This window comes from Perna viridis, chromosome 5, assembly GCF_037379345.1.
Source record: "Perna viridis isolate PV_CMFRI_1.1 ecotype Kerala chromosome 5, ASM3737934v1, whole genome shotgun sequence".
NCBI lineage: Eukaryota > Metazoa > Mollusca > Bivalvia > Mytilida > Mytilidae > Perna > Perna viridis.
This window is the reverse complement of record NC_142449.1, coordinates 17,081,897-17,102,400: the sequence shown is the minus strand read 5'-3', so window position 1 is coordinate 17,102,400 and position 20,504 is coordinate 17,081,897. Positions and strand designations below refer to the sequence as shown.

Here is a 20,504-nt window from a genome sequence, read left to right as displayed (position 1 = left end):
ATGGGGGAATTTTGTTGGTGACGTTTTTGTGATGGAGGATGCTAGCAAAATTAATTGCATCTATACCTTTGTGACAAACGGTAGTGGAAGAAATGAGCGTTTTCCTTCATCTTGACTTTACACACAAACTGGTTTAAAGAGTTTTTGGAAACCAATATCCCAAATGATGGCAACAAGTCTGTATAATGATGAGGTGGGGTCAAAAATAGGAGTGTCAAGACTTGTTTTTTAAAGGGAGTTTAGTAGAGTGAGAGGTATAGAATAAAGTTTGGTTCTAATGTGATGGAGTCCAAGAGTTTTTTGTATGAAGGGAAGGAGACCATCTATGGAGACATCATGTAACTGAGGTGACGTATAGTGGCGATGACCATGACTCCTTTCCCGTCTTGTGTTTTTGTCAAATAAATTCATCAAGAAAATACTTAAAAATTACAGTAATAAAGTTTATAAAACAAGTCCGTGAATCAGATGTAAATTGGTTTTCAAAAATGGAAAAGTGCATCAGGAAGTGTCTCTGGTCATGCAGTCGTACCTTCTATAAGAAAGCATTTTATTTATCTTGATCACTAAACTTTCACAAGACAGACTAAAATATGTTCAGCTGTTAAATACCCATATGAACTACTGTGCGACATTCTTGGATGATTTTATTTTATTTGTATGAGTTAATAAAGTAAAAAAAAGGATTACCTCGAACCTAGGCCTCAAATTCGGTTTTCGATATCAAGCTTATGGTTTATAACTAAATCCTAACTTCAATGATTACTCCATTTTGTCCACCAAATACAATTCAAAATTAAAATTGAATAATGAAGCATAAACCTTAAACAGATTATAAAATAAATATTCTATGACAAAGGTATTAATTTTGACTTTCCAATCATAAATTACCCTTTCTGAGTGGCAATATACCAACATTCTCGACATAGGGTGCATGCAATTCAGAATTGACCCTTTATAGTCGTGCATGTGATCTGTACATCGGTAGAAAAAGGTAACATTACAATAAACTGCACATATTGGTATTTGTAGTTTTGCTGCTACTATCATCTCTTTCGACATAAGGTCATGCTTTTAATAACAATTTGATTTCTCAACATGTATTGTCTACCTTGCAGATGAGGAACATATATGTCTCATTTTGATTTCAGGTCTTATTTGATTGACTAATTACCAAGCTTGACGCTTTCCGGATTTTACTCACTTATAATGTGACATTTCCACCTTCAGTGCAGAAGATGCTTACACTTCTGAACCGCTTGGTATCACAACCGGTTTTTTTTTTCTTTCGTAGAAGATCGTAAAGGAAATCCTTTCACTTTGTTGCGTGTTTTCTAGTTTTTCGTATCTTCAGTTTTACATGGAATAGCTTTTTTTCTCATGTGTCTAAAAAGTTTATTTGGAACAATCGTCTCTGTCTATTATCTTACTTTTTGACCATGTCATTGGTTTCTAATGTCTCTAAAGTGTCTTTTTTATTATTCTGTATTATATTGCCAGTATTTGATAAATGAAATTTCATAATTGTAATGTACAAATCAAGGCTGTTGAAAATTTAATTTAAGGCGATAATCTTTCTTTTTATTAAGTCTTATTCTGATCTGATAACAACTTTTTAGTCTTAATATTGTATTAAACATCGTCACGAAAAATAAAACAGGTGCCCATCAAGAAATAAAATGCCCTTTACACCTTCTATTTGTGAAATGCAATGCATTCATGTAACGACTTCAAAAGTGAACATTAATTTTCTCCTTCTTTTTTCTCAGTTGCTACGAGAATTCGTCTTACTTTACTTGCTACTAACTTGTTCAGGTCACTGCTGTAATTTTTACATGTGCTTTTTTACACTTTCCTCTTGTTTGTTTTTACCTTAAAGGAATGTTCGCCTGTAAAATGTTTAAATGTTTTAGTTTACTGTTTACTCTGGTGGATCCAGAAGGTCGGTTGAATAGAAAATACTTTAATGGTAAGATACTCCCTTATCCTATACCGTCTGTTTTGCAACAACCAAAACATACAAATACTGTAATGGTACTTAGTTGTTCATCCTACTTCGTGTTCATTGGTTTTTGTTTTAATTTTATTAGAGTTGAAAAAGAAGGTGATTCTAATATAATAAAGGTTTTTAGTTAAGGTTTCAGATTGTGTGAATATAAATAAACTTGTGTGCAACGGATCACAATACAACTTTGTTCTAGGTATTAATTCGCCAATCACCACCAGACGGTCAATATTTTTAATGAACTTTGACCTGGATTAGATTGGGAAAGTAGTACAGCCGATATGATATCAATTACACAAGGAGAAGTGTGTCTTGGTCTTAGCTATAGCCGATAAGTAGGATAGAAACATTTACCTTCACAGTCAATCAAAGGCAGTTTCAGGGATTATTTTGGTGTTGGGAAGGACATTCAATTTTTCGTCAGGATATAAAGAATATCGAAAGTTAAATATATATCACGGCCGGTTACTGCAATAAAATCTAGATCTGTTGCCTAATATTTATGAATTACATTAAAAAGTTTCATTGCTGTTGATTCAAAATAATTATATCATTGCAAGTTTTAAACATAAGCAAAATTGATAAAAACAATCCCTAGTTTATTAAATTGAAATTAAATAACGGACACTTTAAGTTCGGATTCAATATGGCGAGTATGTAAATGACCAACTGTCCAATAAAACTACAGTTAAGTTATACCATACATTTTATTCCAACCGATACTTATATGTAAAACAAAATGTCAGTGTAATTATTTACTCTGAGTGAACTGTGATAATTTAAAAACAAATATGTGATATATGTATGTTTACTCGAGAGAATTATTTTTGATTGTGTACTAAATGACAGTTTGAATGGTAACTTTGATGCTACGAAGGACATAACAAAGTTAGAAAAACCCAATTTTTATGATTTATTATATGTATGTGGTATATATTAAAGGATACTTTAATGACAATATATAAGATTGAAATTTAGAAACCTTCATTAGTGCAAAGTTACGAAGTATTTTGATCAATATCCAGAGTTAAAATAGAGCTGTTCAAATTTCCCTTTTGGACATTGGTTCCATCGACATTGACCATATTCCCGTTTACAATTATCTTTATTATTGTTCTTGCCGTCCACGATGCACTCATTTCTATTAGGGTAACAGTCTTTTTGACCTTTGAAGCAAATTTTTACCTGAAAATGAACACGAAATAAATATGTATCAACTTTCTTATTAAATCCACTGTAAATATTGGACAAAATAAATTCAAAAGTAATATAGGGAAATGTAAAAAAGCATATATAATTGATGAAAACACACGTAAACACAAAATAGCATTTGTGCCTGGGAAAGCATGTCCTCCAAAATTATAGGTTTTTTCGTTTAAAAAAATGGGTTTTTTTTACGATGAGTGGTTAGGACCAACGGAAACACAAACTAAGAGCTTGTTACATGTTTTGTACAGTTATAGGGCTCTGATCAAAGATCGTTGAGAGGGACCAATAGCATTATCAAATGTACTTAAGTTAGAAATCTGAATACGTAGAGCATTTTGTATTGAAAATAGGAATATCAAAATTTTTCGTTCGATATTAAGTCATGAAATTGAAATCAGGTAAGCCAGGATAAGGAGTTACCTTATGTAACTCCTTTGCAAATTACAGATTATAATTTGAATTCAATTAATAATTTATTGACTCATATCTAAATATACATGTAATGTCATATAACTTACCTTACAATTGCAATCGTATCCAGGTTTCTTTTGGTGACCTAAATAGGAGTTCTGATAATTGTAAGTAACAAATCCTCTCATCCAAGCCAACTCACAAGGTTCAAAACTACTGTACAGTTTATTTAATTGACAAATTTGAAGTCGCATGTTACCATTACTGTCAAATCTTCCTGCATAAAAAAGGTACATTAATAAAAAAAATTAAAACAAAACAAAACAAAACCAACACAAAAAGAAAAAAAACAAAGAAATGACATCGAACATCTCATTGTTTTCGTTTAAGACAAAATTGCATTCTGTTTCATAGCTTCGGAATATCATTTTTGTCTAGTTGATGGTACAAAAAGCATTTGTAAGAAATAAAGGTATATTTCACTTGGTGTATAAGCCAATTTCTTCAAATTCCAATTATAGTGGAACCCAGTATAAACCAATATTCTGTGTCAACCAATCATCTTTTGAATTCCCTTCATTTTTAGGCTGCCTTAACCGAACAAATCTCTTAGTTCAAAAGAGGTTCAGTCTAAGAAGGTTACAGTGTAAAATACCTCTTAACGAGGTTCAGTCTAGACAGGTTACAGTGTAAATACCTCCTAACGAGGTACAGTCTAGGCATGTTACAGTGTAACATACCTCCTAGAGGGGTTCAATCTAGACAGGTTACAGTGTGACATACCTCCTAGAGGGGTTTAATTTAGTCAAATTACAGTGTAACATCTCCTTGAGAGGTTCAGTCTAGTCAAGTTACAGTGTGACATATTTCTGAGAAAGGTTCAGTCCAGACAGGTTAGATTGTGTGACATATCTCCTACAAAGATTAAGTCTAGACAGGTTACACTAATGTATCATACCTCCTAAAACATACGACTTGTATTTGGTAAGATAAACTCCACATGCCGCTCCATGAAACGCTGTATATGCTTGGTTTATTGTGTATGGTACCAATCCACCAGAAGTATCCTGCAATTACAAAAATCAAGGGCGTGTTAACTCTCATGCCACAATTTTCAGTAATAAACATCAATAATGTAAATGAAATAGAATGGGGTGGATGATTATGATAATGATCTTTTTGCGTTATGTTTCAAGGAGTAATCAAGGGAACCAAGGTTATAGCGGAAATCAAAAGAATGTAATCCAGGGACAAAGATCATACATGGAAAACAGACATGCACAAAACATTAACAAAAAGCAACTAAAATCATACATACAAAGTAACAAGAGCAAATGAGCAACTCGGACTTTACTAAATACTGGGAGCATGGACCAGGTGCAGCGGTAGGGTCAGCGACCTCTGCTTTTCTAGAAATACCCGCCGAGTCGCTCATAAAAGTCAAGTCCGGGGTAGACAAACGAGGAAGGGAAAACTATGACCCGTTGAATAAAATAAATCAGTTTTCATGGTGCAGATGGATACACCATAACGATCCACGAGTCCATGATGGCGACCATAAAACTTCCGTAGTGATGACTCCAATCTTGTAGCAACATAACTCTGTTCCAGAAGCCTATTTGTTAGAGTTCTAGCGCGATACAAAAAGTCTACGTAGTTTCTGCAAGCTCTGGCATAACATATGAGTTGTGATATGAAAACTCCATACGCAGGTGCTGAAGGGATGTTGCTACAGATGAAAGGAAAGTTGACCATTCTGAATGAAAAGTCATCACGTTTGTCGTAAAGTTTGGACAATAGTTTTCCCTTAGCATCGATTTCTAAGTGTAGGTCAAAATATGAGGCTGATTTCAAAGCGTCCGTAATATCCTTTATCTAAAGTTCTTTGGGCTATATGCGATGTATCAAGTCCCCGAAAGTAGAAAAATAATACGTCATGTATATAGCGGAAACTGAGATTAAAGGATCTAGCCAAACAATATTCTTTCGGATCAGATCAACTATAAAGTCAGTCTCATAACAGAGAATGAATAGGTCAGCAAGTAAAAGAGCACAATTTGTTCCAATTGGAATGCCGACCGTTTGTAGAAAAACATGTCCACCACACTGACAAATATGTTGTCGATTTAAAATTCCACTATTTTGTAAACATCTTCTTCTGTATATTTGGAAGATGATTTGGAATTATTTCTTACAAAGTATGAGGAATCTCTACTCATCGTGAATTATTTTTTTTAAATACGTGTACTGCTATATATTTCTTTAGATTTAAAGCATAATTAAACGCTGAAGTATTTTCTCGTTTGGCTTGATTAATAAACACTATGATATATTTTTTGTTTCTACTGTTCATATATGTTGATATACCTTAAAGACTTCAATAATGACTAATTTATAAACTCTGTCTTTTGTTTGATCTGGTGGGTTTGGCACTTGTTCTACTATTGGCACTGCATGTATAACTGGAATACATATGAGAGAGTAATCAAGGGAACCAAGGTTATAGCGGTAATCAAAAGAATGTAATCCAGGGACAAAGACCAGACATTGAAAACAGACATACACAACAAAGAACATAAAGTAACTAAAATCATACATATAAAGTAACAACAGTAAATGAGCAACTCGGACTCCACTGAAAACTGGGAGCATGGACCAGGTGCACCGGTAGGGTAAGCGTCCTCTGCTTTTCTAGAAACACCCGCCGAGTTGCTCATAAAAAGTCAAAGTATATGAACGACTTAATATTTCTAAATATATGTCATATTTTGAGATTTACGATTTTAACTTCTTGAAAAATTACATATTAACTACTACAGTAAATAAATGAAATATTTCGATGAATACACAACACGTCATTAATTTAACTAATATCAAATAATTCAATCTGTAAACATAAATATATATTTTTTAAATCAACATAAATACCATACTTTTCTGTCCTATCTGAGAAAGAAATTCCTGTCACATTTATGGTTATTTGTGTTCTCGTATTTTTATCAAATGAATCGGGTTTCAAGAAAAGTTTATGAATAATGCAACATAAGGGTTCCAACCATATATGCAGCTTATTATACAAGAAGGCAAATTTACTTACCGAATTGTGAACGGCAAAATTTGTCTTGTTGATGACCATGGAAGCAAGTGCAACCAAATACTATGGCTAGTAACCCAACAAAAACAGACACAGTAAGAATGAACTTCATCATCATCATCGGTTATTTATACCTACCAAATTGATGAATTAGATTTGTGCTGACTAGGCATTATAAATTTTAGAGATATAAAGTAGTGCATATTACAGTAGGTGATTATGATCAATCATAGTTAGAATTATGTAATTAAGTAAAAGACTTAATCGTTTATTTTTAATAGTTTGCCATATTGAATAAAATATATATTATTACAACCTCAATATAAAGATCAACTTTTCAGTTAAATAATACCGAAAAAGCAATCATAGTTTTCCGTTATGTTCATACTACTTATAATTTAAAAAAAAAAAAAAACACTTACCGATTGGTGCTACTATCTTAGAACTCTTGGTCTAATAAAAACCAAAATTTTCTAATAAGAGTTCAACAAAGTTATGTGGTATTTATAATGTCATCATAATAGGATTAGGGATATATATTTTAATTTATAGAGTAAAAAACGTGTCAAAAATGTAATGCTTAGTTCCAAAATAGGATATTTGATATAAAATAACTTATGGTGATAGTTTAACCTTTCCTTTATTTCCATTTACAATCTTATTGTAACAATTACCCAATGAAACAGGTTCAAACAACGATATAAATGTTATTGAGTTAGGCACTGACATGTGTGTATGTCATGAAAATGTAATGACAAATCTATTGAATTCGTGTTTACACATATTGACATATTGGTACTTACATATTAAATTTTAACGAATAAAAAACTATTTGAATATGTGTCGGCATTACGGAGAAATCTTTTCAGGGTATAGATAATTTTATTTCTTTACGAGGACATAATTATTTCTCTCGTCATAAGTATGTAGCGCACCTGACGTATTACTAAGCATTCATTAGATGTTTGATAACGGCTAGGTGCTCCCTATACCAGGTCACTTTCACATATTATATGTTAGATATTTAATTATTCAAAATGAACCGGTAATGCAAACTGGTTTATGAACAAGCGTAAACTGTGTCATGCGAGCATAATTTAGTCAAAAATTAAAAACAATCTTTATTATTAATTTCTTATCGATAGAGTTAAAAATTGTAATTTGTCCTCTCAATCACTTGAGTAAAAATCATTTGTGTTATGGTTTGCGGCTCGATTAATTTTAATGACGTCACTGTACCAAGTTAGTTAATGGAAAATAATTTATCTTGCCAAGATGAGAAACAAACAATCATATTAAATTATGTATGCCTTTCATATACACTGTTTTATTGATGTATCCGTTAAATCTTATTGTATCCATGTATTGTGGTTTTGCGTTATGATACGGCAGGTTTGTGTTCTTATAAACTTGTTCTTATACCTACGAAATGCATTTTATTTACAGCGAACTTCATCTATTTAATATATTATATTTTATTTTTTTTAAACGAATTAATTCTTCCTTGCTGTACGTATCGAATCTTTTGATCGTCCTGACATGTAACCGAAGAAATTAAGTTAATATATTAGTTGGTTCCATCAAACATTTTTATTACTAGAGCATTACTGTAATACTGTATGTGAATTACATGTGTTGCAAGTGCTATTTATGAGTTGACATAAAGTATGCAGACGTATTGCTGATATGTGTCAATTGCAGAATCTTCTGACTATTATAATACATGCATTGCACAAAACTTGGCAGTTGTAATTCAAGTTGAACGTCTTATTCATTTTGCTTTTACTGAAGCTGAATCATGATCACCTATATGTGCAAGTAAGCAATAAATAGATGTATAGACTATCGTGTATGATAAAGGTTTTTTATGTCTGCATTCTCATTCTATTTTTGGAGGTGTTTAGGACTATTTTTTTTCTTTGCATTTCCATCATTGAGTCATATTATTCATGAGTGTGTTGAAATGTGCTTCTTTCAATCAGTACCATCTTTTCGAGAAAAAAAATATTAAGATAAATACATTGATAATATTTCAATTAATACTTTGTCAAATGAAGACGCGTTTAAACGTTATCATCTCAGTAATTCTAAGCATTGAAAAAGACTTGCTCAAAGCTTCCTTTTGGGCACTGAATCCAGTTGCATTGTCTTAACATTCTTCTACAGTTACTTGTTGTTAGAGCAGGATTATTTCTGTCCCATATATTCATCTGTGTTTTCTAGGAAAACATACGCTATCATCACACATCATAATCAATAAAAATACGTACAGTGATACCTTATAGTTCTTTCGACAATATTGGTTATTGTTTTGGCAAAGAGGAATATGAATAAATGTCAGCGCTCTTGCTATGTCTGGATGTTTAGGTGTGGCGTTTAATGTAAGCTAAAGTTCATAGATAAAAAATGTTTCTATTCTGCAGAATCTTTTATCGAGTTAAATTTTTGTCTGAATTTTGTACATGTATTGTGTAACTGTATTTTTTCATCAGTATTCTATTTGTTTTTAATGGTTAAGTTCAATTACTAACGCATGATGGTAACTTTATTTCAGTTTTGTGTTTTTTAAGTATGAGTTAAAGTGTAAACAATATAAAGCAAATACGATATATAAATTTTATTTTGTATCAGACTTGGCTAAACATAAATTCAATGATGAAAATTGTGTCGGCTCTAAGTTTTAAGCAGTTACTTTCTTTTAATAGCATTCGCGTTTTGAATTCATTTAATTTGAAAAAAAACTTTAATTATTCCAGTTTGTTTCAAAATAAACTGGACTGGTGTTTCTATCATACAAGTTCGAAAATACTCAATGTATTAATGGCTTCTATATGTACATACCATCGGATAATATTGGATTTCATAATATGAAAATTGAGAAACCCATGACAAAAACTAACCTTACATGAACAGTCATATTCTGTTACTTTCTCATGAAATCTTTTTTTTTTGTGCTTGTACACTATAAATCCCCTCATCCATGCTAGTTCACATGTCTTCATATCCGAGTAAAGTGTGTATCGTTGGCACAAACTTAGTCACATGTACCCTGTTTTATCAAACAACCCTGTGCAGCCAGGCAAAATGAATATAATGATGCTAGATTTTGATTGCTAATTTTTATTTTAAAAGTCGAATTGTGAAATAGAAAGGAAATGAATTCTCCAATTTTTTAAGAACTTCTATACTGTTGACCAAGTGATTAGAAACAAATTTCCTAAGGGGAAAACGTCTCGTGCAGTAGACCTATTTCATTGGTCACATTAAAGGTCATGACCTCATTAGTCAATCCTGACCGCCATTCATCGACATTTTATGCTGTATAGTTGACATTGTTAGTACGAGTACAAATACAGTCAGAAAGTTTTGTTTTGTTTTGTTTGTTTGGTTTTTTTTGTTGGTTTTTTTGTTTTTGTTTTTTTCTTGTTTTGTTTTGTTTTGTTTTGTTTTGTTTGTGTGTTTGTTTTTTGTTTGTTTGTTTGATTTTTTTTGTTTTGTTTTGTTTTGTTTGTTTTTTTATTATTATTTTTTTTTGTTAATAAAAAGGGCTCCATATCTTCTATATTTACTCCACATCAATTATTACATCTGCACGGGTCAGAAATAATAATTGTTAAAATTTGAAAATCATATGAAAGGTTTAAAAATGGAGTACGCGACAGGGGAAGTACTGATATTGTTTTAAATTAAGAGAAAAAGATACTCGTTGAGTTTCTCGTGGATTAGAAGATGTCTACACTGGTGATAATTAAAATCAAGGTTTTTACCCATCTCGAGTGCAGAAATGTTTCAATTCACTCAAAACAGAGGGACAAACTAAAATTGTTAATTGTTATCTGATGCTGGTCCATATCAGTTATTTAGACTTTATATGGAGCACTTTACATTCAAATTAAGACCGTGATGTTATGATTTATAAAAGAATTTGTTTTCGCTTCACTTCCACACGAATTCTCAAAAAGTAAACTACTTTGAAAAGTAAATTAAGACTAATATATCGTGATTTTTCGGATCGAATTGCAATATATGGGTCGGTTAGTCGCCGAAAAAAATCAACCAACCTGTCTTTATATTGACATATTATCGGAAACATACAATTTTGCCAAATATAAATTGGTGAAATGTTAAATTCATTAAGTTCATTTCTTTATATCAACAATTTAATACAAATTTTAGTAATATATTTAGCATTGATTTACCTGTGAGTAGATAAGATTTTTATAGTTGTCGAAAAGCTCCACATTCAACCCCATTGTAGGCTGTAACTGCCTTATCAAATGTGAAATGTTTCAGACTATTTGTGGTATCCTGAACGTAAAATGTATGATTAATTTGAAAAGTTTATTATCCAAATACAGGAGTTAGGAAATCACAATCAATTTAATATTTTTGTAATAACAGATAATCAATTATATTGAGATCATAGGTGATTCTCTTCCCAATATCATTTATTTTTCAAAACAGTATTAGATGGATTAGAAAAAAATATAGGTGGCGCAAAAAGACATAATGGTATATATTTTCGGTTCAATTCAATTTTCAAACAAGATGTGTCAAGTTAACTTTACAAAGTGGTTTTCTTCTCAGTGAAAAATTTTAATTTTGATATAAAGGTATTCATTAATTATTTCATTTGATCATTATCCAGAGCATATATACTTCCATGTCTACATAAATCACAATTATATTAATTTGAGCTATACAAGAGTTATTTTTAGCATAACTACAACGCTCATGTACCATTTAATGCTGTTGTTTGTAATTAACTAGTTAACCGACAGCCATCCATACATTTCATATGTATGAAAACCTATCCCAATATGTTACAAACTTCGTAGTAAAATCGAAAGGATAATTTGAAAAGGAAGGTCATTGTTTAGTAATCGGTACTAAATAAACATGCCATTTACAGTTCTTGAACAGATCCGCGCAACGATTTGACGGATCGATGACCGCTGACTGATTGATAACCATTGACCGGTGATCGATCTGATTGCAGTTAGATGTTTAAATTTATTTCATTATGTAAATATGTGTAAAATTAACAAAGAAAACAACGGAAACCGTAAAATATATTGACTGCTCATTGGTCACGTGATGCCATCATCGGTTTACCGGATCGGTTTGACGGATCGTTGATTGATCACATTTTTTGTTGCGCGGATGGGTTCAGGTACTGTCTGATTTTCGTCATTGTTTAGTAATTGGTACTGAATAAACATAGCAATCAAGATTTTCGTTGCCTTTTTTCGGATAGGGAAAGTAAAATAATCAAAATATTATGAATGAGTAATCAAGGGAACCAAGGTTATAGCGGTAATCAAAAGAATGTAATCAAGGGACAAATACCAGACATGGAAAACAGACATACACAACAAAGAACATAAAGTAACTAAAATCATACATACAAAGTAACAAAAGCAAATGAGCAACTCATGATACAGATCGATCAACGGTCAATGGTTATCAATCAGTCAGCGGTCATCGATCCGTCAAATCGTTGCGCGGATTCACTATAACATATAATTTTACTTTACTTTTTTTGTCCAGCTACAGATCTATGTGACAGACTAAATAGACAATAATAGTGTCTTGACTTCACATAAAAGGAATAAATGTATGAGGCAAAGAAACGGGATAACTGCTGTGTGAAGTGAAGACATTATTACTGTATTTATACTGCAATAAAAAATTATTGTCAAGAACGGGGAATGTTATTCTCAGTACGAATTATACAATGTGTTCTCTGTGTGGCGCCTCTTATATGGGCGAAATAATATAGATGATTTCGACAAGTGTAAGTTTCTTAAGCCATTCGCGATCGATTGGAGTGCGACAGATTGTGTTTATTATTTACAAATAACTAATTCATGTTTATTTCTAGTCAATATAATATTATTGTCTTTACAGCGCAATCAAGCTTAATTCTTATATTATGTGTTTATCACATACATTTACCACTAATTGCCCTCTATAGTGAGGCTACGATAAACAAGTAACCCAGGCACATCTAGGTAAAGAGGCCAAAATGTTATTTACTGTCACTGACAGTATATCATCAATAAATATACTGTCAACGCATGTTGGTTGCTCAAATAGAAAGATTTCATTATAAATATTTTTTCTATATTATGGACAATTGTAATGTACTCAAATACTGTTTTCATGACTACTCTGATAGAAATTATCATCTGTAATCATCCCTATTGTTGAGATATTTAAGTAGCACGTCAGCTAAGAATCATGCACAATGCTATTCAGAGTTGGGAGGAGTAATCAAGGAAACCAAGATTCAAGCGGAAATAACAAAAATGTAAATCAGGGACAAAAACCAGACATGGAAAACATACATACACAACAAAGAACATTAATTAACTTAAATAATAAATACAAAGTAACAAAAATAAATGAGCGTAAGCGTCCTCTGGTTCTCTAGAAACACCCGCCAGATTGCTCATGAAAATTCAAGTATGCGTTAGACGAAAGAGAAAAGGAAAGCTATGCCATGTTGAACAAATTAGTTTTCATGGCGTAGATGGATACACCGTAACGATCCACGAGTTCATGATTACGACCATAGAACTTCTGTAGTGACGACTTCAATCTTGTAGCAACATAACCCTGTTCCAGAAGCTGAATTGTACGTAGTCTAGTGCGATACAAAACGTCTGCGTAGTTACGGCAAGCTCTGACATAACGTATGAGTTGTGATATGAAAACTCCATAAGCAGGTGCTGAAAGGATGTTGCCACATATGAAAGTAAAGTTGACCATTCTGAATGAAAAGTCGTAATGTTTGGTCAATAGTTTGCCTTTACCATCGAAGTGTAGGTCAAGATGTGAACCTGCCTTCACAGTTTCCGTAGTATCATTTATTTCAAGTTCTTTAGGGTAGATACGATGTATAAAATCGCCAAAATTATGATTGATTAAAAGTAATATGTCATCTATATAGCGGAAACTGAGATTTAAGGACCAAGCTAAACGTTATTTTTTCTTTCGGATCAGGTCAGCGATAAAATGGGCCTCATAAGAGCGAACGAATAGGTCACAAGTGCGTTAGCACATCGGAATGCCGACCGTTTGTTGAAAAACACGTTCTCCACACTGGACAAATATGTTGTCGATAAAAAACTCCAGCATTTTGGAAACATCTTTTCCTGTATATTTGGAATTATTTCTTACAAAGTATGAGGAATCTCTACCAAGAACTATATATTTGCATCTAGCTTTACCATCTTTTTTTAGAGAAACAACGATGTATAATGTTTTTAAGTCGGGATTTTTACTGAGTATGGGGAATAGAAGTATTTAGTGTTGAAAAATCATAGGTTTTAATGCTGTTATATTCTGATAAAAGTCATGAATTAATGGTCTCCAGAAGATTTTTCGAATCCAGGATCCAGATTGAACAAATACAACTACGTGAGTAACAAGTGTTGTGGTAGGATTGAAGACCCTCATTGACAGCTCTCAGTGTAGAAGTTAAAAGGTTTGGAAAACCTACATATTATTGATATTGTATATAAAATACCATGCTAAAAAGAATTTAACATAATTAATTTCATATATCGCGTGTTCATAGGGGACAACATTTGCATAGAATGCACTGTCAAATTCAAAATTAGGGGAGATAACCCAGTAAATGACACTAAAATAAAATAGAAACTATCGGATTTTCAATGTAAATTATGCTCTAAGAGCAGACAGATTGGAATGCATAATTGTACGTTTAATCTAATGCAACCATAAAGCAACTTAATAACAAAATAAAAATGTGTAGCCTTTGTTGGGGTGTATCACATATTACAGAATTGGAATGACTGCTACTTAATTAAAAAGAAATAAATGGCAAAGTGGTACAAAAATGTAAGGCTATTCCATGTAATTTAATAATATTCAATATGATATGTGCTATTCGTACATATCTCGCTAAATTAATTTTAGTTCGGTTTTTATTGATTTTTAATTTCTGTCTTTATAAAATTTCGCCGCGTTACCTCAATTAATAAAACAACACACAAATTAAGTATTCCTCGAACGAAAATGAAAAAAAGTACTTTCATCATTTTAAAGTTCAACAATATAGTGTTTTCATGTTTGTATTGTGTCATTAAAACAAACATATACAAAAACAAACAAATAAACAAACATTGCAAACCTCGATTGTGACTTATTTATAAATCCTACCTTCTTCTGGTTGGTTCGATTTGATCTCTTCTATAGGAACAGCATGTATAACTGGTAAATAATAAGCATGGTATATTAATATTTCTTAATTTATATATTAAGCCTATTACAATCATAATTTCCAAAGTGCATAATCGTGCTTTTGATTTAAGATCATAACAACATTTGCACAAATATATGACCAGTTAACGGGAAGCATATATTTTCATTATAAATGAATAATCAAGGGAACCAAGGTTATAGCGGTAATCAAAAGCATGTACTCCAGGGACAAAGACTAGACATGGAAAACAGACATACACAACAAAGAACATAAAGTAACTAAAATTATACATACAAAGTAACAAAAGCAAATGAGCAACTCGGACTCCACTAAAAACGGGGAGCATGGACCAGGTGCACCGGTAGGGTAAGCGTCATCTGTTTTTCCAGAAACATCCGCCGAGTTGCTCATAAACAAATAAGTCCGGGGTAGACAGATGAGGAAAGGAAAACCATGATCCGTTGAAAAAATCAGTTTTTATGGTGAAGATGGATACGACAATAAAACTTCTGTAGTGATGACTTCAATCTTGTAGCAACATAACCCTGTTCCAGAGGCCTATTTTTAGAGTTCTAGCGCGATACAAAAAGTCAGCGCAGTTTTGGCAAGCTCTGGCATAACGTTTGAGTTGTGATATGGACACTCCATACGCAGGTGCTGAAGGGATGTTGCCACAGATGAAAGAAAAGTTGATCATTCTGAATGAAAAATCATCACGTTTGACGTAAAGTTTGGTCAATAGTTTTTCTTTACCATCGATTACTAAGTGTAGGTCAAAATATGAGGCTGACTTCATAGTGTTTGTAATATCCTTTATCTCAAGTTCTTTGGGGTAGAAACGATGTATCAATTCCCCGAAATTTTGATTGTTTAAATAAAATACGTCATATATATAGCGTTTGTTGAAAAACACTGCACAAATATGTTGTCGATTAAAAATTCCAGCATTTTGTAAACATCTTCCTCTGCATATTTGGAAGATGATTTGGAATTATTTCTTACAAAGTATGAGGAATCTCTACCAAGAACTATATATTTGTATCTAGGTGTACCATCTTTTTTTGGAAAAAAACAACGATGTACAATGTTTTTAAGTCGGGATTTTAACTGAGTATGGGGAATAGAAGTATACACTGTTGAAAAGTCATAGGTTGTAGTGCTATTATATTCAGATAATAGTCTTGAATTGGATGTCTCCAAAAGATCTTTCGAATTTTTCAGGATCCACATTGAATTAATACCACTACGGGAGTAACAAGTGTTGTGGTAGGACTGCAGAACCTCTTTGACAGTTGTGAGTATAGAAGTTAAAAGTTTTGAAAGAGGTTTGGTGGTACATTTTGCAAATCAAGCTATGAGACGTTTGTTTGTATGGATTCTTGTGAAGTTTAGGAACCCAGTACATAGTCCTTGGTAAGAAGACCAAAAGAGGATAGCACAGATTTATGGTTTTCCACAATCTCTTCTTTGGAGAGTGTGTTAACAGTATAGGTCTTACCACTGCTATCATTTTCTTCGTCAACCTCTGATAATAAACATAGAATGTAAAATGTTTTGCAGACTAAAACAATGTTGTTTTAGGCTTTGTCTACTGGTGCGACAACATACTTTTCATGTATAGTAGACACAGTTTTTGCTACATCGGGGTCTTTGAAAACTGAAGTAGCTTTGGCACTCATTGACCTACTTAAAATTTTCATTCGTTTCAAAATTTAAGACCTCACGGCCTTTAACCACTCTGACAGAGAATCAATGTCTTCTTGTTCTCGTTTTATCCATTTATCTATTTGAAATATTTATATTTAAATTGTGGCATCTCAATTCAAAACCCTTATGTGTCTATATAATAACATCAACCGTATTGCTCTGAAGTCCTACGATATAATGTTATAAATAAGTGCAAATTACATTTCTAAATTTGGGTATCCTGACTTTTTAAAATATTTTGAATAAATAATTTGTATTGGTAGCAATTTACATAGCCATTAGGAAACATGGTGAAAAGCAAGAGAGCTTTTTTGAAAGGCAGTATAAACACCGAGCATTTGTTGTAAATAAAAAAAAATTTTGAGTTTAAAAAGTAAAGTGTTCTGACAATCACCGAATTCTACATTACAAACAATTTTTGATGGTAACCTGGGAAACATTTGCATCCTTGTAAAGTTGATATTGAAAAAGCCAAAATAAAGCAACTCAACAGAATATTCATCTTTCCTTCTATGTATACAAGCCACTGTATAAGATTATAACTGTAATATAATAATAACAAAAATTACGTTCATTGCTATGTGTTTATGTCAGAGTTATCATGTATAACTATGTCAACTTATGTAATTTTGTTTTTCGTTTGTTTGTTTCTTTGATTGTTTTATTATTGACGTGTCTTCAATTTTTTTGTTGTCTAAGGCTTTCGGCTTGTTCGAAAATTTGTAAAAAAGATTTCCATGAAAATGTGTTTATTTCCTCTCGCAAATCATCCAATTCTTTTTATAATGGTTACGTATATGGGTAAGGGGTTAGGTTAACCAGTATACAGTGCAAGGACATAATTTGTCATCACAATGGTAAAATAGCGTCATCTTCAGTTCCACTTGTATAAGTTAACAGTTGCGTATTTTTATAACACTTCAATTATACATTGTAACTAATGAATCACATAGATTAAGGTCATCAGATGACGCCGTCATATTGTTTTGGTCGTTGTTATTCACAATTGGTTTGGTAAAGGAGGGGGGAATTGTTCACGCACAGAAATTTGGACCAACTTTCGAGATCAATGAAAAAGATAGGAGACAGACTTTGGAAGATTTAACACATGTATGTAATGAGAAACTTAGCTACAAACGTCGTGTGTTAAAGAAGAAGAAAGTACTCGTCCATGAGGAGTGAGAAGAACAAAAAAGGGTGATGTGGTGTAACGAGAGAAGACATTTGACCGCACATGAGCGCTGGTGTAAATTCGTCTTTAGTGATGAATGTCAAATTGTTTCAGTCTTGACCAATAAGATATATGATCGGAGAAAATACAATGAAAATAACAACCTCAGTGCAAGGTGATTTAGATAGTCTGGGACTGTGTATGCTATCATGGAATATGAACGTAGTGTGATGTGAGAGGCACAGTAAATATATTGCAAATATATTGGCTTTTTTGACAATCACCTGTGTCCCGCTGTTGCGAGACATTTTTTCTGAAAAAAATAAAACAACTCTATTTTTGTGGACGACAATGCCCTAGTTCATAGAACCCACCATGTAAAAAATAGATGACTGAAAACAATATAAATGTTACCACATAGCTAGCACAATCCCCAGAAATAAATATTATTGAAATATATGGCCAAACACAAAGACACAACTGGAAGACAGAACAGAAGCCATCAATACTTGCCATGAAAGAAATTTAGGAAACGGTAGGTTTACAATTAATTCACGACTTGTATTGCGCTATTCCATATCGGATAACAGAAGTGACAAAACATTAAGGTAGACTCAATTTTGACAATGCATATTCAAAGTACCTCGACAGTTTCCAAACCTCTCGACGCCATCTTGAATGTGATGAAAAAATATGTCCATTCACTGCACTTACCTTTTTCTATCTCGAATCTAATATCAATTAGAACAATCTCCCTTGAGCCTACTGATCAATAATCATATTTGCATGATTCTATTTCCAGGGACAGTAAATGACAGTACTTAGTATGTACTCAGTTTGACTTGTATGCCAACCTCTTTAAACATACAAACACTAACACTAATGTATCCGAGAAAATTTACCAAAATAGTATACATTAATGACTTCAAAATAAACACAATATGTAAATATGTATTTATATAGGTAAATACATATCGATATTTACACCGATCCTAATCCATTGATTCAAAACCTAGTTGCTATATAAATCTTCAATGACATATGTAGCCAGTAGGTACTTACCTAATATAAATACTTTGATGCTAGATAATCTATTAACAGAATATTAAATTATTTTAAATCTGCCACGATAAAAATATATAGTGGTACATACGAACATTGTATTTTTTTTATTTCGTGGTAATTCTATAATTTGCTTGGTTAATGGCAATTTTTATGCTTCCATAGATAAATTATGTAATCTATTTAAGCTTGTCAAACTGTTGTATATAAGCTCCATAGCTAGAAGAATATGTCATTTTTTTTAAATAATCACTTCATTTAAAATATTCAAAGAAAATGGTAACGTTATAACTGATACATTGCTATTGAACACAAACCATCTAATGTTGGAAGAAAATTTTTTTTAAAATGTTGCAATACAAAGTTTAGAGGGTTCTTCCTTTGTGTATGTGTTCAATTAAGTAGCACTCCAGATAAGAATCATGCAAAATGTGATTCATGGTTGGAAAGCCTACATATTTTCATGTTTGAAATTTTGTTTAAAATGTTATAGCTCACAGAAATTAACATGTGGCTCTTCGTACAACCCGTGCTCTTAGGAGATAAAAAACATAAAGTATGCACTATAGAATTCAAAATTCAGGGGGATAACTCTGTAAATGACACTAAAATACAATAGAAACTAATGGATATTTTGATGTGGACTATTTCCTAAAAGCAGACAGATAGGAATTAATAATTATACATTTCATCATATAGACCTATAACGCAACTTTAACAACAAAAATAAAAATATGTAGCCTTTTTAGGTGTATCACATTTTACAGAGTTTGCGTGATTCTTACAAAGACTGCTACTAAATATTGTTCAGGCATATCTTTAAAGGCGTTTATCTTTAGGCAGCACAAAAATAATAGAATGCTTGTTGTTCCTTTTTGAAAGGAATACAACGTGAAACTCAATTCCTTTAAATCTTCTAAAATAAGATTTGTTTCAAAACTCAACAGATAATCCATATCCCCTTCAAAAAGACATGTATACTCTTCGTCTTTACGATCAATAGTTTTTGGGGCATGCAGCGGATAATCGGATATTTCATGTATTTTTTGTCTTTACTGAAGTAAGAATATACCGCCTCAGAATCAACTTGACATCCATTTTTTTTTTAGAATTCTTAACATGTGTCAATCACACACCTGACGATACGGAAAATGTTAATAAATATGAAAAAGGGTTCGGGTTATAGAAGTTTTGCGCTACTACGGCAAGTGGGCGTTACAACAAGCAAAAAAGAACATTTATTTACATCACAGAAGTAAATAATCAAAACAAATATAACAATTGTAACGAGAGCGTTATTAAAATAAAGGTATGTTCATTCCATGTGTTACCTTTGTATAGTGAAATATAATTGAACCGTCTCTATAAGTCTAGTAGTGTCATTTATATAAATTTGAAGTCTGTGTAAATCAACAGATTACAGAGCATGTTAATAAATCTAAAATAAGGTTCGGTTCATAAAGGCTTTCCATAACTTTCATAACTGAAAGTCAGTTTAGCAACAAGCAAATTAACACTGGTATTAATATACAACAAAGTAGAAATTGCAAAATAAAATGCAGTTCTTTTTGTAACAATATTTTTAAAGACATATTAACTTTTAAAAATAAAA

General features: G+C 32.1%; 1 protein-coding gene across 1 annotated transcript; it reads right to left on the bottom strand.

Moving 5' to 3' along the window:
* Positions 1–2,972: 2,972 nt before the first annotated feature.
* On the bottom strand, positions 2,973–18,731 carry LOC148616300 (metalloproteinase inhibitor 3-like). Its single transcript, XM_088583212.1, has 8 exons — positions 18,545–18,731; positions 14,910–14,960; positions 7,142–7,172; positions 6,723–6,853; positions 5,993–6,087; positions 4,584–4,692; positions 3,733–3,902; positions 2,973–3,190 (listed from the first exon to the last, which is right to left on the bottom strand). The coding sequence occupies exons 4-8, from the start codon at positions 6,838–6,840 to the stop codon at positions 3,020–3,022; spliced, it is 663 nt and encodes a 220-aa protein (XP_088439338.1). The 5' UTR covers positions 6,841–6,853; positions 7,142–7,172; positions 14,910–14,960; positions 18,545–18,731; the 3' UTR covers positions 2,973–3,019.
* Positions 18,732–20,504: the final 1,773 nt, after the last annotated feature.

What these genes read in the sequence shown, in the direction of transcription:
- LOC148616300 (XM_088583212.1), bottom strand. Translation starts at nt 6,840, where the DNA reads ATGATGATGATGAAGTTCATTCTTACTGTGTCTGTTTTTGTTGGGTTA. An exon ending in ATTTTGCCGTTCACAATTCG is followed by an intron (nt 6,088 to 6,722) that starts GTAAGTAAATTT and finishes TATGTATTCCAG; the next exon opens with TTATACATGCAGTGCCAATA. An exon ending in GATACGATTGCAATTGTAAG is followed by an intron (nt 3,191 to 3,732) that starts GTAAGTTATATG and finishes GTTCATTTTCAG; the next exon opens with GTAAAAATTTGCTTCAAAGG.